This window comes from Camelus bactrianus, chromosome 13 (genome assembly GCF_048773025.1).
Source record: "Camelus bactrianus isolate YW-2024 breed Bactrian camel chromosome 13, ASM4877302v1, whole genome shotgun sequence".
Classification (NCBI taxonomy): domain Eukaryota; kingdom Metazoa; phylum Chordata; class Mammalia; order Artiodactyla; family Camelidae; genus Camelus; species Camelus bactrianus.
Genome location: NC_133551.1, coordinates 51,564,780 through 51,583,238, shown reverse-complemented (window position 1 = coordinate 51,583,238; position 18,459 = coordinate 51,564,780). Strand labels below are relative to the sequence as shown.

General features: G+C 40.1%; 1 protein-coding gene across 21 annotated transcripts in view; it reads left to right on the top strand.

The window, feature by feature from the left end:
* The window catches only part of MACF1 (microtubule actin crosslinking factor 1), a 311,004-nt gene that overhangs the window by 146,884 nt on the left and 145,661 nt on the right, over positions 1 to 18,459 (top strand). For all 21 annotated transcript variants that reach the window (XM_074376774.1, XM_074376771.1, XM_074376770.1 and 18 more), the window contains 15 exons: positions 6,199 to 6,365; positions 7,164 to 7,276; positions 7,381 to 7,487; positions 7,903 to 8,022; positions 8,169 to 8,264; positions 8,891 to 9,018; positions 9,106 to 9,199; positions 9,390 to 9,544; positions 10,204 to 10,480; positions 11,451 to 11,579; positions 12,278 to 12,355; positions 12,956 to 13,117; positions 14,521 to 14,625; positions 15,234 to 15,329; positions 17,356 to 17,481. In XM_074376774.1, the coding sequence (XP_074232875.1) occupies positions 6,199 to 6,365; positions 7,164 to 7,276; positions 7,381 to 7,487; positions 7,903 to 8,022; positions 8,169 to 8,264; positions 8,891 to 9,018; positions 9,106 to 9,199; positions 9,390 to 9,544; positions 10,204 to 10,480; positions 11,451 to 11,579; positions 12,278 to 12,355; positions 12,956 to 13,117; positions 14,521 to 14,625; positions 15,234 to 15,329; positions 17,356 to 17,481 (1,953 nt within the window). The remainder of the gene's footprint in view (positions 1 to 6,198; positions 6,366 to 7,163; positions 7,277 to 7,380; positions 7,488 to 7,902; positions 8,023 to 8,168; positions 8,265 to 8,890; positions 9,019 to 9,105; positions 9,200 to 9,389; positions 9,545 to 10,203; positions 10,481 to 11,450; positions 11,580 to 12,277; positions 12,356 to 12,955; positions 13,118 to 14,520; positions 14,626 to 15,233; positions 15,330 to 17,355; positions 17,482 to 18,459) is intronic.

Genomic DNA, 18,459 nt, shown 5'->3' with positions numbered 1-18,459 from the left:
CTGCAAATAAACAAGAAAAAGGTGAAACACCCTAGTAGAAAAATAGAGGAAAGCTCAGGAGTAAGCAATTCACAAAAAAAGGAAACCCATATGTCTCATACTCAGGAGTCTTTCTCACTAGTAATCGAACATATAAAACTCAAAACAATAATAAGATACCACTTTATACCCATCAGACTGGCAGAAAATAACAAGTCTGAAAATACAGAGTGTAGGCGAGGATGTAGAGTGATGGAAAAACCTCTTCAGACCGTTGTGAATAGAAGTATAAATTGATGCTGTTATTTGGAAAGTAGTTTGACAATATTTAGGAGAATCAAAAAATGCCTGTAGTCTGTGACCTAGGATTTCCATTCCAATTTATATTCCTTAGAGAGACCTCCATGACTCTGAATTTGAATATTGAAAGAAGCACTCCAATCTTTACCTAACTCTTCTATTGGTAATAAACACACCTGCCGTAAGATTCCTTTAGCCAGACATTTGTAATGAACTGCTGCATTGTGCCCTCACCTACTTCTTGAATGGAAGTTTTCAAAGTCTGACACCTTCTCTGTAGTAGGATGAAGTCAACTGGAAACTTCAGGACTTTTGAATCAAGTATCTATTAGCTCATTACATCTAGTCCATTCCCTGAGACTTAATAGAGATGTACAAACTCCAAACTCCTCAGCCTCGTATTCCATCCGCTCCATAATGGGTCTAATCTTCTCTGCTATGTCAGTTTCCAATTTGAACTTTCATGTCTTAACAGATCAACTTCTTAACCATCTACTATTCCTGTTTTGGCTTCCAGTCTTTATATCCACCTTCTACCCAGAAGTCGTTTCTTGTTCCCTTTGTCTATTCTATAACATCCTTTCAAGGATGAGTTTAAATCATAAGTCTTTAAGAAATATTTTTGTCACTTTAGCCCATACTAATTTTTCATTCTGCTGAGATCCTCTATTGAATATTACTATTTACTACACTATTGTTGCTCTTTGGGGGCCTGAAATTACATGAAACTCTTTCATGTGGCTTTACCACGTAAAACTAAATAATATGGTAAGATTTTTTTCCCTTCAGAAGTTAGCCTTCAAAAAAGAGGGATTCTCTTTGTATTTGACTTTTTATAAAGTCTTTTTTGTTACTGGGCTCCCAGTGAAATTATAGTCAGTTCTTGAAAAAGGGTGAATGAATTTATGTCACCATCTTCTAGTCCAATTGATAACAATTTTTGTAGAGATCATCTAACAAAATTGGTTAAATAAAAAAGAGTGACCAAAAATCTAAGAAAGTTTTAGCTATTGTTCTTGAGAATATAACCTCCTAATTTGAAGTGTTGAATGTAGTAATTGTGTATAAGTCTTAATTACATTAATAATAAACTCTGAACACATCACCTACATCATTTCTTTATTTAAAAAAAACCACACAGCCAAGCTGTCGCATTATGGACATCATACATAAATGCCAATAAAATGAATTTAAAAAAAAAAAACTAATCCAGGGTTATGCAACTGGATTCTTGTGGCTGGGGATAAAATTTCTAGGGACAGCCGGGATTCCAAAAAGTACTGTTGTATCTCAGAAATCTTAAAAAGAAATATAGGTGATGTTTTGCAGAAAATTCACACAAAAGTAGCTTTATTATTTTTTAGGTAGCTTTATTAATGAAAAAGACACTAATGCCAAAGATGGATGTTGAAGAATTTGAATAACACGATTTTATGAAATGTAAAGATAAAAAGAAGTGTGAATACTAAATTAACGCATTAAATATACTGCCTAATTTTAAATATGTGTACACGTGTAAATAAATTTCTAACAGTTTGTATATTCAAGGGGCTGCAAAGCTTCCCTTCCTCAGTTCCTGCTTCTATCCGTGTGTTGTCATTTGGGAAGATTTGGGACTGCCTTATATTTGGAGCAGCCTTATTTTAGCCAGAAATGGCATGTCTCAACTAAGTTCTTTCAGGGCAAGCACGTTTGGTTTTTTGTTTCCCCTTTTTCACCTGGTTAATTTCTTCTTAGGTCTTAAAACTCAGCGTTTGTGCCGTGTCATCTCTGCGAAGTTCCTCAGCACCACCGGTTTGGGTTACTTGCTTCTCTCCATCACAGTGTTGCTCTCCCTGTATAGTGTATTGTCTCCCCTGCTAAACTGCTTGAACTTGAGGCCCATTGTTGTGCTTTTGTTTTGAGATACCCAGAACTTAAACCCAGCTCCTGGAGTGTAGTCGTTGCTCAAGAAATAACAGCAGAATGAATACATGGTGACTGACTTTTTTGTTCTTCCCTGTGGTGCGGGGCATAGTGTTAAGCACAGATGAGTTGTTCAGTAAATACTTATTGACGTTTTAGGAACATACTGAGTTTCTAGATATGTTTCAGAGGAGGAATTGATCAAGCCATGGGATGTGTGGGTTGAAAGAGATTTCAGGTAGATGAGCTTAATCTCTGAGATGGTAATGAGGCTGTCCTCCTCTCCAAATGGCTTCCTTTTAAACATCCAGATGGGAGAAAGCTCCCTGACACTGTGGCTGGAATTCTGCATTTGGGAGATTAAGGTAAAAGCTTCTGCATAGTGCAAAGGATGGCACTGTGCAGTCACATGTGAGTATTACGTGAAGAGATGGACAAAAGCCAAATTTAATTACCGAGATGATTGTGATGATAATCCCATTTTTCTCATCCAGTTCACAGTCTCGGAAGGGCCCTGATCCAAACAGGGTATTTTTCCTTCCCCTGAGGGATCCAAACATTTCCCTGTCTCATAATAGCTGTATGGAGAATCTGAAACACAGCTGTTCGTTGAACTGTTTGCAATGCAATATACACAGATTCTGTGATTGGCAGGTAGGAGATGCCATCAGAGATATTGACTGTGATATTGTAGGTACGCAATATAAATTGGCTTTTCTTTTTTGGGTAAAGAATCCAAATACTGATATTCCATTTTGCTTATTCAAATTGTCCCCTTTCATTTCAACAAATCTGTTTTCTGTTCCCAGCAATGTTTTGCCTTAATGTGTATGTGAAGCGCTACAGTGAAAGAAATGGGACATGTCAGTGTGGGCAACACTGAAAGAAACAGCTAGAAGTGCTGTTAAGGAGAACTGGGATAGAACTGGTCCTGCTGCGGAGCACTTTACACTGGACCCACAGGATGGTGCTTGAGCACCATGACCTATTGCTGTTGGGTCCTTGGCTTGTTTGACTACACACTATGTATTATTTGCTAAGTAAGTTTGTGTCAGAAAAAGTAATGTATTTCAGATTCTAGGTGGGTCTTACCCCCCCCAAATACATTTATTTGTTTATTTTTATTATTTTATTAACCAAATGATTATGAATTAAAACATATGAAGTGTCCACCATATGACCAGCACAGCACAAGGTGCAATGGGTGATAATACCGAAGGCCTGTGATCACTGAGTCTCAGAGCTGGAGGATATTTCTTCCACAGCATCTCACCTTTTGCTGGGATATACCCGGTGTTGAGGAGCTCCCCTTCACAGCACCCACTGTTTAATTTTAGATCATTCTGATTGTTGTTAAGATGTGCTACCAGTTCAGCTCCTCAGAAAACCTAGTCTTTGAAAGATAAGATAAGATCAAATATATTAAATAATGGCCATAATGTAAGGTAACAATTAAATGATACAGACTGTCAGTGTTGTGGGAGTTAGACAAGCAATAACTGAAGGAAGACCACCATTTATACACGAAGAGAGAAGGGAACTTTGTTGAGCCCTGTGTCTGGGCGAGGTGCTTGACTGTATGGTCTGGTTGATTATCAAAGCAGTCCTGAAAAAGGTAGGAGGTGTGATTCTCATTTTACAGATGTTGTAACTGAGGTCCAGCTTATAGTTGGTGAAGTTGAGGTTCAAACCTAGGTCTGTGTGAAATCAAAGGCAAGTACTTTCTCTTCTCTCAGACAGCTGTATCTCTAAAGTAGGTCCTGTGCTAGATTTTGGAGATTTCTTAAAATAACTTTTTTCTTAATATAAAAATGTGCATAATGTGGAAAATTTGGGAAATATAAAAATCACCTATAATGCTACCACTTAGAGATAACTATGATTACTAGTTCGGTGTATATATGCATCTGCCACATACATTATGCATATATATGACTATTACTTAACTATATTGTATACTTTATATAAAATCAATATTATTATTTTGTTTGTATTCTTTTTCTTTTTATAAAATATGGTGATCATTTTCCAGTTAGTAACATTTTCTGAAGCATAGCTTTTTAAGTGCTATGAAGAATTCTACCATGTATATGTGCTATAATTTGTAACCAATCAGTCCCTCATTGGGGTTTAAGCTCTTTTTAATTTTTTGCTGTAAAATGTTTATCATATTTTGATTAGCATTCTTTTTTTATTTTGGCTTTATTGAAGTATAACTGACAAGTACAACTGTAACTTATTTAAAATGTACATCATGGTGATTTGATACACAGGCATACCTGGTTTCATTGTACTTTACAGATACTGCATTTTTTACAAATTAAAGGTTAGTGGCAACTATATGTCGGGTGATATTGTCAGCATCATTTTTCCAACCGCATTTGCTCACTTCATGTCTCTGTCACATTTTGGTAATTCTCACAATATTTCAAACCCTCTACCAGGCAAAAAGATTACAACTCACTGAAGGCTCGAATGATAGAGTTTTTTAGCAATAAAGTATTTTTAATTAAGGTGTATTTAAGTTTTACTCTCTTAGCAAATTTCAGTTATACAATGTAGTGTTATTAAGTAGTCACCCATGTTTTATATTATTCAGCTTATAGCTGAAAGTTTGTACCCTTTCATTCCTCTCCCTATTTCCCCTACCCCTGGCCCCTGGCAACCACTATTCTACTCTGTTTCTGTGACTTTGACTTTTTATTTTTTTAGATTCAACATATGAGTGATACCATGTAATATTTGTCTTTTCTCTGTCTGGCTTATTTCACTTAGCAAAATGCCCTCAGATTTCATCCATGCTGTCACAAATGGCAGAGTTTCCTTTTTCATGGCTGGATAATATTCCATTATCCACAGCTTTATCCATCTATCTGTTGATGGACACTTAGGTTGTTTCCATATCTTGGCTATTGTGAATAATGCTGCAATGAACATGGGAGTGCAGATATCTCTTCAATATCCTGTTTTCATTTCTTTTGGGTGTATATCCAGGAGTGGGATTACTGGATTATTAGGTAGTTATGTTTTAAATTTTTTGAGATATCTCCATGCTGTATGTCATAGTGGCCATACCAGTACACATTACCACCAAGAGTGCACAGGATTCCCTCTGCTCTACATTTTTAACAACACTTACCTCTTGTCTTTCTGATGATAGCTATTCTATCAAGTGTGAGGTGATAACTCGTTATGGTTTTGATTTGCATTTCCCTAATGATAAGTGATGTTGAACGCCTTTTCATACACTTGATGGCCATTTGTATGTCTTCTTTAGAGAAATGTATATTCAGATCTTCTGCCCAGTTTTAAACCAGATTGTTTATTTCTTTGCTATTGAGTTGAATAAGTTCTTTATATATTTTGTCTATTAACTCTATTAGATACATGATTTGCAAATACTTTCTCCCATTCCATAGGTTGCCTTTTCATTTTGTTGATGGTTTCCTTTGCTGTGCAGAAGCCTTTTAGTTTGATGTAGTCTTACTTGTTTATTTTGCTTTTGTTGCCTTTGCTTTGGTGTTGCTAACCATTATTTCATAAAATTTTTTACACATTTCTCTGATGATTTCCTATCAAGTATGTATGTATGTATGTATATACACACACACATATACATATATATGTGTGTGTGTGTATATATATATATATATATATACACACATACACATACACATTTACTAAAAACTGCCCTCCAGGGAAGTTGTGCCCTTAAACACTCAGCAATGGCAATGTATGCAAATATCCAATTTTTATGTATTGTCTCCAGTATTGAGTAGTATTATTTAAAAAAAAAAAAGCCTCTCCTAATTTGATAGGTAAAAAATGATCTCTCATAATTTTCATTTGCATTCCTTTGACTACCAAATAGAATGACTATATGTTGAAGCTGTCATCTGATGTCCTGCCAGCCTTGGATCTCCCTCTTCTTCTGAGAGCCATAATATGTGAAGAGAAGATTAAAAGGCTTCATCTTATTTATACTAAATTACTCCATGTCCTACCTTTTGGCAGATCTCTGACATCTACATTAGTGGAGAATCAGGGGACATGTCAGCTAAGGAGAAGCTACTCCTGTGGACCCAGAAGGTGACAGCTGGTTACACAGGAATCAAATGCACAAACTTTTCCTCCTGCTGGAGTGATGGGAAGATGTTCAATGCACTTATTCACCGATACAGGTAAATACAGTAGAGTTTCAGTCGGCCTGGAGGGGCCTCCTCTCATGTCTTGTTTGTAATTCGTTATAACACCACATTTCCCCTCAGTCAAGAATCCAGCCTCTGATTCACTTTATTTATTTAAAAAAGGAGTATGTATCAAACTCCCCCTCTTCTAGGCACTGGGCTCATATTGCAGGGAAGAAAACAGCTAATGTTCTTGCTCTCATGGAACTTACCTTTCAGTGGGGAAATAGACAAGAGGTAAAGAAATATATGCTGTCTTACAGTGGTGAGTGCAGTGGAGGGGAGGAGAAAGGTGGGTTGCTGCATTTTGGCCAGGGTGGTCAGAGCTGGCCTCTCTGATGGGGATGTCGGAGTGGAGCTACAAATGAGGAGTGAGCCATGCAGGCCTCTATGGTCAGGGTGTTTGACTTGAAGGAAATGGCAGGTGCAAGGGGCCTGAAACGGGGGCTTGCTTGGAGTGGTTAAGGAAGGCAGGACTTTGACTTTGACAAAAATGAAAATTATTGTGCTCTTAGTCGTCATAAACATGCCTCAATTTTCCTTCTGTAGTAGTTTATGACACCTTTCCCTTGAAATCCAACAAACCTACTATCATGTACGTTTAGAATTAGGGAGCACTGGGCTTTTGAAGTGTAATTAAAAATGGGTTTAGTACTCCTCTAAATTTCCTGCCTAATTTCTAACTTATCCAGTGTTTTTCAGCTCTGAATACTTTTAAGGGGGTTTCTTTGGGTGAACTCCCGTGTGATGTGTAGATGGGGGGTTTTCATGTGCCTTGGTGGACTTTTACAGACCTGACCTGGTAGATATGGAGAGAGTACAGATCCAGAGTAATCGAGAGAATCTGGAACAGGCTTTCGAAGTAGCAGAAAGGCTGGGGGTCACCCGGTTACTGGATGCGGAAGGTGAGAGTAGACCAAAGTTGACTGTGTCTGGCATATATTCATTATTCCTCCCTTGGGGGTTTCCTTTCTTCTAACTAAGAAATTTCTTATCCTTTGTCATCCAGATGTGGACGTGCCATCTCCAGATGAAAAGTCTGTAATCACATATGTGTCTTCAATTTATGATGCCTTCCCCAAAGTCCCTGAGGGTGGAGAAGGGATCAGCGCTACGGTAAAAGAACACTTTGCTAAAATACTTTCTGGCTTTGATTTGCTTGGGTGGAATGTATTGATTAGACTGTGTTTCTTAAGCACTCATTGTATACAGAGCGCTTTTTATACAGGGCAAACTGAATTCACATCGTCTTTATGCATGGTTATTGTCCTTGGTCCCTGGGAATGAGTCCAGAGGTCACTAATTTTGTAACGTCCAGCATAGGCTATTCTAGGTGTCAGGAAATTGAATCCCTTCTTAAGAGTCCTTGAGGAGCTTTGAAACTGGGACTCTGAGTGTTAAACTGAGTGGCTGTATAGGCAGTTAGAGGAAAGGATTTTATGTGGTTTGGGATGGCCTGAGCTGCTTTCTCCTGCGCTTGTCTTGTGTGCTGCTAATCAGAAGGTGTGTGCTATCTACCTTTCGGCAATAGGAAGTAGACTCCAGGTGGCAAGAATACCAAAGCCGAGTGGACTCCCTCATCCCCTGGATCAAACAGCATATAATACTGATGTCAGATAAATCCTTTCCCCAGAACCCTGTTGAACTAAAGGTAAAGTCATGGACTTAAATTGTTGTTTATAAATTCACTCTAGGGAGTAAGTCTCAGGGCTTGTTGCTGCTCACCTGGGTGAGGTGGTATGAAAAATTGGGCCAGGTTGCTTGCGTTCATTCATTCACCAAATATTAATTTTGTAGGCACTTTATAACCAATATATACACTTCAAAGAAACAGAAATTCTGGCCAAGGAGAGAGAAAAAGGAAGAATTGAGGAATTGTATAAATTATTAGAGGTAAGGATCCTTTGCTGAGACTTGGGGTTTGGTCTTTGTTACACAGATTCCCTGCATCGTCTTCCCAACCTGCATTAATAGCAGTGTTCTCAGGGTGACAGCTTGCGCATCCTTCTCAGGCTGCTCTTGAAAATTTATGGTAAAGGGGAAGTATCATCTATTTTTTAAAGGGCCTAATGAAAAATGACATACATTTATTCAGAAATCTTGTGTTGTGTGGATGTTTTGCTGTTTCTCGGAAGGAAGCTAATTCTTTCCCTAGGATAGAAAGAAAAGAAACTTTCATTCACATTCTGATTCCTAGAGAATTTGAAGCTTTAGAGATGGGCATTTAACCTTTCCAAAATGGGGGTTATTGAGAGGACAGGAGGATTTGTGGAAATATAGAAGGAATGGAAGAATTTCAAGCAGGTGGTCCCTGTATTTTAGAGGTGATTTTTTTGTTCTCACCTTAAGGTGAGGTACCGCTAAAATATTCAGTTGTTTTCTCTTATTAGACAATGAGGAACACTGCTGAATGGCTGGGTAAAGAAGCAAAAAGTGATGTACGAAGAATAAATTAAAACTGGGGCCTGAGGGCATGGCTGTGTTTTTGGACTAAAAGAGTATCTCTGGGGATTTTTCAGGTATGGATTGAATTTGGACGAATTAAACTGCCTCAAGGTTATCACCCTAACGATGTGGAAGAAGAGTGGGGAAAGCTCATCATTGAGATGCTGGAGCGAGAGAAATCTCTTCGACCAGCTGTAGAGAGGTGGGTTCAGAGCCTGAAGGGGATCTGACATTACTTACTAGGCTGCATTGAGCCCTGCACTTGACTATGGTTTTGGTCTTATTTTAGGCTGGAATTGCTGCTACAGATTGCAAACAAAATCCAGAACGGTGCTTTGAACTGTGAAGAAAAACTGACACTAGCTAAGAATACACTGCAGGCTGTAAGTCTGACCGTTTTGTCTCACTTCTACGTCATGTTTCCCACTTTTCACCTTGTGCTCTGATGGTTGAAGTCAACAGTTGAGGAATCCAGCTTCATCTTGGAATTGCAGTGGACCCATGGTCTCCCTTGGACCTAGTGGGTGGGAGCAATGGGAGTTTTCCCACTCTTATTCTCCCTTTCTTTCTCAGGACGCTGCTCACCTGGAATCAGGGCAACCAGTACAGTGCGAGTCAGACGTCATCATGTACATTCAGGAGTGTGAAGGTCTTATCAGACAGCTGCAGGTGGATCTCCAGATCCTACGGGACGAGAATTATTACCAGCTGGAAGAGCTGGCTTTTAGGTGAGGATCATGGGCCTCAAATGGAAGGCTTGCTTACTGCTGATGCTCATGGATCAAGAGTCGGGCACTGAATCTTGTAACTTGGACATTAGAGGTCAATGTCTCTATGGGGAGACTACAGGTATTTTGGACAGGAAAATTCTTATAGTAGAGGACAGTTTCCCTTTATTGTAGGCCCTGCCCATCAAGTACCTGTAGGATTCCCTAATCATCATGGCACATTATAACAGCCCTTCAGGGTGACCTGCAGTGATGTGGAACCGCATCTACTTTAGAACTGCTGGTGATCCAATGCCACACTTCATAGAGGAGGAAACCAACACCCACAGAGGAGATGAGGATTTTTGTACAGAGCCAAGAATAAGAACCACATCTTTTGACCCCTAATCCATGGTTCATTCTGTTACACCATCCAGGAGTTTTATAAACTGGTGTTTTCTCCAGTTAACACTGTAATTTGGCATTTGCCTCAAAGATGACTTCGAACGATGGAATGTTAATAACACCACCTTGCATTCACATAACACTTTTTAATGAAAACATTTTTCCTGATATGATCTCATTTTTATTTTTACCTCATCCTTGTCAAAGGGATAAGAAAGATTTTATCTTAAAAAGCATATTACAAATTTAATCTATTCTTTCTTTTTGCATCTCAGGGTCATGCGTCTGCAGGATGAGCTGGTCACCTTGCGTCTAGAGTGCACAAACTTGTACCGGAAGGGCCATTTCACGTCACTTGAATTGGTTCCCCCCTCTACTTTAACCACTACTCATTTGAAGGCAGAACCCTTGACCAAAGGAACCCATTCTTCTTCTACCTCCTGGTTCCGAAAGCCCATGACTCGTGCTGAACTTGTGTCTATCTCCTCCTCTGAAGATGAAGGCAATCTCCGATTTGTGTATGAATTACTCTCTTGGGTAGAAGAAATGCAGGTTAGTGTACATTCCAAATGCTTATGCAGTGCAGTGAGGCTTACTGCATCCAGCAGCTTGTCAGTTCACTCTGTGTCCTTGTATAGATTCCCTTGATTATCGATGCTGCCTGGGACCCAAGCCCCCTTCTCTATTAAATTTTAAAAGGATAGTATCAGTTCAGATCCTCAAAATCCCCACTGAATAGCATAGGCTTTTCTAATTTGAATTCTTTTGGGAATGTTCCCTTCAGCTAACTGTGCTCTAAATGGGAGCTTGTGGAAGAAGTTGCAGAGTCTGTAAATCCGTTATCTTTTCCAAAATTTCCTCATTGGCAGAACATCTGCTTCTTCAATGTTGCTCTTGGTCTTAGCTCTTAAGTTTCAGCAAGACTACTGTGTTCCACAGTTCTAAAGGGCACAATTGACATGTATTCTAGGATAATGGTTCAAGTTCAGTATTGTCCTCTTATCCTTCTAACCCTTTTGTTTTGTATTAAATTCTTCTCATCTCCTGATGATTTATTCCCTATGTACCAATAAATAAAAAAATCCAAAGACAGGCCAGCTGCTTTACAATTATCTTTCATTGGCCAATAGTTGATGGCATGAATGAAGCTTAATATTTTCAGGTATTTATTTCTTACATCCATTCTGATTACAAAATGAAGAGACCCCATAGAGGGTAATGTCTAAACTATAAAGTTAAGCATTTCAGCCTTTGGGAGCACCTTTCTGGTTGGTAAATGCAGGAACGTATTCCCATATGCGGCAGCGAAAGGCTGCTTCTGCTGCTGTGGTTGGTGGGGTTTAGTCTCCGGGTCCTTGGGGGCAGTTTTTCCTGTAGGAGGCCAAGCTAGAGATGGTTTAGATGTCCTTCTTCCCAGTCCCCTACCCCCAGCCCCCTTGTCCAAACATTGATTCTGACAATTTTCTTTCTCTGCCAACTAAGCAATAAATTATTATATATGTATTTTTTTTTTTTTTTTCAGATGAAACTGGAGCGGGCAGAGTGGGGCAATGACCTGCCTAGTGTGGAGCTGCAGCTGGAAACACAGCAGCACATCCACACCAGCGTGGAAGAACTGGGCTCAAGTGTCAAAGAGGCCAGGCTGTACGAGGTGTGTGGCATTCAGAATCCCCCGGGGGGGTGGGGGCGGGCTCGCAGCAGGGAGTGTACAGTGCAGCTGTCCCCGAAGAGGAGGGGGCTCTGGAAGGGAAGGCTACCCATGAGCAGCACTGCAAATCCCCTTTTCACAGGAAGTGTCTCTTGCTCTTTGAAATAATCTTGTGAGAAAGGTATTTTTTTAATTAACCTTTTTTTTTTTTTTTTTTTTTTTTTTACTGAAAAGATTAATGATACTGAAACCTAAGGTCAAAATTAGTAAGTAGTGAAAGCAGCTCCAAAAGTTCATGCTCTTCCCACTTCATCATCCACCTGCAATAGAGAGCTGATGAGAGACGCTGTCACTCGGTCTCTCCTCTCCCTCACTCATTCTGTCTTTCCATTTTTAAAAGCAACCGAGTAGTCTGAGGAATCCTCAGGAGTAGGTTTTGCTTAGAAACCCCGCAGAATTACTGGAAGCCGAAGACCATGAGGTCTGTCGGGTGTGCTCACCCTGCTGAGCTGTTCCTCACTTAGTGCTGCTCTGGGCTGTAAAATCTCACCCGGAGACTTGCTGTCCAAGCTTCTGTTTTCTCAGAGTAACCAGTCTCTATCTAAGTGCAGACATAATATTTGCATAGTTGATATCATACCGTGGATATAGTTTATTTACTCTTTCTCTAATATATTTTTATTTCATTCCTTTCTTATCAGGGAAAAATGTCCCAAAATTTCCATACCAGTTATGTTGAGACTCTTGGAAAGCTGGAGACACAGTACTGTAAATTGAAGGTAAGTTTCGGCTAACTCTCTCCGTTCATAGAGAATCTGGTTCCCTAATTCAGAAAGCTCTTGGTTCAGCCTTGTTTTGATTTTCTGTTTATTAGATTATACTGTTTGCTGTGTAGTTGTTCACACGTATTAGAATATTTTCTCAATTTTCTTGGTGGATCAGAAACCACTGCCCCTGAAAGTTTTAAGTCAGTAGAGCTTATCCTAGTTATCAGGCTTCACAAAAGCAGGGGCTCTATGTGTTCTGAGACATCAAAACTGAAAGTTTCAGATTGACAGGGAGGGCACTCCTCTTCTCTCTGTTGCTCTGTATTACTGTCTTTCAAGATTGTCCAGAGTGGGGCAAGCCCAGGATCATTCTTAATCTGGGGAGCCCCACAAAGGCCTGGTGAGTTTTCACTTCCAGCTAGGATTGATGGGGGCTCCCTGGGAGTCCTGCACCAAACCTGTACTAAATTTAAGTCTGCAGAGAAGCACCTAGAGATTAAACAGCAAGGCTAAATGCATTTCCTCAGCTATTCTTTCCTTTGATGTCAAATGTGCTGTCTTCTACAGATGAAAGGCTGGCAGTTCCAACCTTGTAATCCTTCCTTTGTCTAGGAAACTTCTAGCTTCCGGATGAGGCACCTTCAGAGCCTGCATAAATTTGTCTCCAGAGCTACAGCTGAGTTGATCTGGCTGAATGAGAAGGAGGAGGAAGAACTAGCATATGATTGGAGTGACAACAATCCCAATATCTCAGCCAAGAAAAATTACTTCTCTGTGAGTCTAGCACAACAGACCTGTCATATTTTGTAATAGCAGCAGAAGGAGCCCCAGGGGCTAGTCTGCTGAGAGCTTGGGTTTCTAGACTTGCATTTTGCTAGACAGAAATAGGGACCCTACTTAATGCATCTGTTCCTGTGAGAAGTGTATGTGGAGAGAGAGGAGATCCAGCCCTAGAATGAGTTTATTTAGAATGCACTCAGAAAGGCAGTGTCTTGGGTGAAGAGAGCAGCAGCCTGCAAATATAACTTTGTGGTCAAGGTTGTAGGCTTTGGAATGAAACAGACCTAACATCAAATTCTTACTTCTCTGCTTATTAGCTCTGTGGCCTTGGCAGGTCATTTAATCTCCCTCGACCCCTGTAAAGGGGGGTAACAGTACCACTTCAAAGGGTTGTGTAAAAGGCTAAGATTGAGTTAATCTGGCAAAGGGCTTAGTATAGTGCTTAATATTGATTAACTGACATATGTTCTTGGCTTCTCACAAATTCTGAATTCTATTTAATAATTTTTTGGCCTCAATCTCTTTGTAAAAGGAGAAGGAAAATGTAGCATTGGACAATGCTTTTTATTCTTTTTAATGAAAGATATACACAAATTAGTAGGATTATTTTTTGCTATTTTCACTATTTCCACATTTCAGAGAATTTTTTAGGATATTGTAAACCTCGTGCAAATAGGAAGGTTTTTAATAACACTTCATTAGAGAATGGCATACGATTCTTTTGAAGTAAAGAAGAAAGAATAGATACTATAATATAATAAACTATTTGAGAACAGAAGTTAGGCTATGATAGGGACCTAAAGAAAGTGCTCAGAGGGAGGGTACAGCTCTGTGGTAGAGTGCATGCCTAGCATGCACAAGGTCCTGGGTTCAATCCCCAGTCGTTCCACTAAGTAAGTAAATAAATAAATCTAATTACCCACCTACCCCCACCCCAAAAGTGCTCAGAGAGCACCAAGAAGAAGGGATCAAATCTGATAGCAAAGATCAGTACCCAGCTTTACAGAAGAGCTGGCATCTAAATTGGGTCCTACAGTGTTCATAAAATGCAGGGCCAGAGGAGGGCACTGCAGGCTAAGGGTGCAGTCTGAGCAAAGCCAGCCAGTGATAAGGATCAGGCACAGTGTTCGGCGGGTGCTGACATGAATCGTCTGCTCCAGCCACACTCCCTCCTTTCTCTGCCTTGAGTCTCATCCTGTGTTCCCCGACTCACTCAGGTCTGGCTCGGGTCCCGTATCCTTTGTGAATCATTCTCCAGAAATTCCAGCATTTTTTGCTCTCCTCTGAAGTCCTCCCACACGTACTGTTTATACATCTCATTTTGGAACACAGCTTTTCCTTGATTGCTACTCCTCCCTTAAAAGCACCTAGTGAATAAAACTGAATTCAATTTTCAGGAGTTGACGATGGAACTGGAGGAGAAACAGGACGTGTTTCGGTCTCTACAAGATACAGCCGAGCTGCTGTCACTTGAGAACCACCCGGCCAAGCAGACTGTGGAGGTAGGTGACTTGAGAAGGTGTGAGGGTGGCGTGCCCGAGGCTGTTATTATAAAAATATTCAAATCAGAGACTTAGTTCTGCTGAAGCACCTGGAGGAAGTGTCGGGGATCATTAGTCTTGGGTCTTCTCCCTTTTCATCCCAGCCCCCAGAACACTACAAACGGTTTTGTCAAGTCTACGGAGAATATTACGAGAAACAGAAGAGATAGTGACCCCTAACTCGGTGGGGAAAGTGACTTGAACCATGTTTTTTCAAATAACTAGACAGACCCTCCTCTTACTGATGTGGTTGCTGTGCCTGGAGAAGAGAGGCAGTAGGGGAATCCAGAGGGATTTGCTTCGGCCTGGGTTTTGCTAACTAGATCATTTAGTTGCAACTGAGTGTAGAAGAGGCCTTTTCTATGTAGCCCCTTCTAACAAAACCATGTTGGATAAAAGACAAGCCTCTCTCTCATGGGAAGCTTTGAGCAGATGCCAGTCAAGTATTTCCGTGTACCTTCTGTTGGCCTCTCCATCACTAGCAGAGTTGTACTTGAAAGAGTACATTGCACACGTATAGCAGGTCTGTTAAACCCGTGCCCTTCTGCCCGTGTGCCTGCTTGTTGCAGGCGTACAGTGCCGCTGTCCAGTCCCAGCTGCAGTGGATGAAGCAGCTGTGCTTGTGTGTGGAGCAGCACGTGAAAGAGAATACTGCTTACTTTCAGGTATGTGGGCTAGTGTTTGTGTGCATATCTATGTGAGTGTGCGTGTGCATCAGAGAGAATGAGAATACCCTTTTTTATCCAGCCAAGTGATTGTGTGTGTGCAAGGATGCACATGGGAAGGGGGAGGTTAAAAACACATTTGTGTCAGTTAACCTTTACTGTATAAACCACTACCCCAAAACTTGGTTGCTTAAGAAAGCAATCATTTAGTTAGCTCGTTTTTCCATGGGTCAGCAGTTTGTGCTAGGCTCAGCCCAAGGCTTTTTCTCATCTTGCCTGGTTGGCAGGTGGCTGTAGGCAGTCGGCAGGCAGGCTGGGGGCCAGTCGGTCCCAAATGGTGTCACTCATATGTCTGACAGTTGGCTGGGGTGGTGGGGTACAAGTCCATACCCTCCAGTAGGCTAGCCTAGGCTTCTTTGCAGAGTAGCTGTGTTCCACAAGCAGCAAGAGAGGGCAAGTCCCAGTGCACAGGCACTTTTTTTCTGCTGTCACGTATATTAATATGCCACGCTCAGCTTCACGAGGAGAAATAGACTCCACCTCCTGATGGGAGGGGCTGTAAAATAACAGGATTTTTTTTTTCCCTTCAGTCTATCACCACATCAGGAACATACTGCTTTAAAAAAAAAAAGTACACCAACCTTAAAAAAAAAAAGAACATACTGCTTAATCAAAACTATAATGAGGTATCACCTCTCACTGGTCAGAATGGCCATCATTAAAAACTCTACAAATAACAAATGCTAGAGAGGGTGTAGGAAAAGGGGAACCCTCCTACACTATTGGTGGAAATGCAAATTGGTGCAGCCACTGTGGAAAACAGTATGGAGATTCCTTTAAAAAACTAAAAATATAGTTACCATATGATTCATCAACCCCACTTCTGGACATATATCTGGGTAAAACTATAACTCAAAAAGATGCGTGCACCCCAGTGTTCATAGCAGCACTATTTACAATAGCCAAGACATGGAAGCAACCTAAATGTCCATTGACAGATGAATGGGTAAGGATGTGGTATGTACACACACACACACACACACACACACACACACACACACACACACACACACGAATATTACTTAGCCATAAAAAAGAATGAAATAATGCCATTTGTAGCTACTTGGATGGGCCTAGAGATGACCATACTAAGTGAAGTCAGAGAAAGACAAATGCCATAGGATGTCATTTATATGTGGAATCTAAAATATAATAGAAATGAACTTATTTACAAAACAGAAACAGACTCACACATATAGAAGACAAATTTATGGTTACCAAAGGGAAAAGGGAGTGAGGGAAGGATAAATTAAGAGTTTGGGATCAGCAATTACAAACTATTATGTAGAAAATACATAAACAAGATCCCACAGTATAGCACCGGGAGCTATAATCAATATTCTGTAATAAACCATAATGGGAAAGAATATGAAAAAGAATGTGTATCTATCTATCTATCTATCTATCTATCTATCTATCTATCTATCTATCTATCTATCTAATACAGAATCACTTTGCTGTACACTAGAAACTAACACAACATTGTAAGTCAACTACACTTCAATTTAAAACAAAAAAGAACATACTGCTTGTTTTCAGGTGAGGGTGGGAGGAGGAAATAAGCTATTATCTCTGGTTTTGCTCGAAATTAAATAAACTCTCTGATCATTTTGTGATCATATCAATGAACTGGAACATTTGATCACTCAACCTCTAGGCTTTTCATGATATAAACCTCATAGTTAAGTGCTGTGTCTGCCAGAAATCAAGAGGAAAGAGCAGTGATTTCTGAGGGGGTGAAGCAGACTGACTCTTCTGTTGGGCTGAGTAGTGGTAGTGGTCACTACTATTTCCCTGGCTTGGTGTTTTAAGCTCTCCACTCTATACTTCCAGGGCCTTTGTAATGAGGTGTCCCTAATCCAGGATCGTATAATCATCCCCTCACAGTAAGGTGGTTCTCTCTGCATTAACATCTTGGTGCTGTGATGTACTGAGCACGAGGCACCCCTCCCTCTTATCCCTGCAGTTCTTCAGTGATGCACGAGACCTGGAGTCATTCCTGAGGAACCTCCAAGACTCCATCAAACGAAAGTATTCCTGCGACCACAGCACCAGCTTATCCCGCCTGGAGGACCTGCTGCAGGACTCCATGGTGGGTGTTGCGTCAGTGGGATGATTGCTTCTGAGAAACAGAGTAAACCCTGTCAGCTGCTGCTGTTTATATCCTTGAACGCTCCAGGGTTGTGGGTCATTGTTATAAAGTTTGGCTCACAGTCAGTTAGAGTTTAATCAATTTTGTTCTTTTTCCTTTTTTCTTAAAGAAGTTGCTAATAAAGAGTTCTTTGGGTAAAGGCCTAGTTTTCTGCCCTTGAGCCACATAGCGCTCATCGTAATTTCTTTGCATTGTTCCTATTTTAATTCAATGTTTGGAGGCAAAGACGGGGTGTAGAGCATGAAAAATAGGGTTGACAAGATTAGCTGACACCAAATTATTTTTTACTCTCATGCAAAGAGAATTAAAACAAAACACCAATGAGCTAGACTTGAGCCAATATTTTTCCTCCTTGGAAATTTTCTTTTGGTAAAAATGAGATATTCAAAAATTGAGTTTAATTAAGGACAACCTTAAAATCTTTAGATGTAATGCAGAATTTGTCTAGTCTATTTATGGGAGCAGTATTAACTTTTTAAAAGTAGTTTTGCATCCAGTATTTAATTCCAATAAAATATACATTTTTTTCTCCATTGAACAATTCCTTCAAGGGTACTGGTAGTAAAATCAGCAGCAGACTACTTACATTTATTGAGCGTGTATTACACAGAACTGGCAAGACAGGGCTCAAGCTACATCTCAAATTAAGATAGAAATGTGTGTATAATAGGGAAATTACTTTTCTTGTATGAGAAGCCAGGGGAGTCTCACATTTCAGTAGAAAATTATAAATAAGAGAACCAGAATAATCCAAAACAGCATCATTTTTTCCATGAGTGAGACTTAGGCATTTAAACACTTCCAGGTATTGTAAAGCTATGAATGGATGCAGTGTTTCACGTGGGCAGGTAATCTGTTGATTTAATTAATTTGGAATGAAAGGTAAAGACCTGACTTTCTGATGTTGTCTCTAAAATG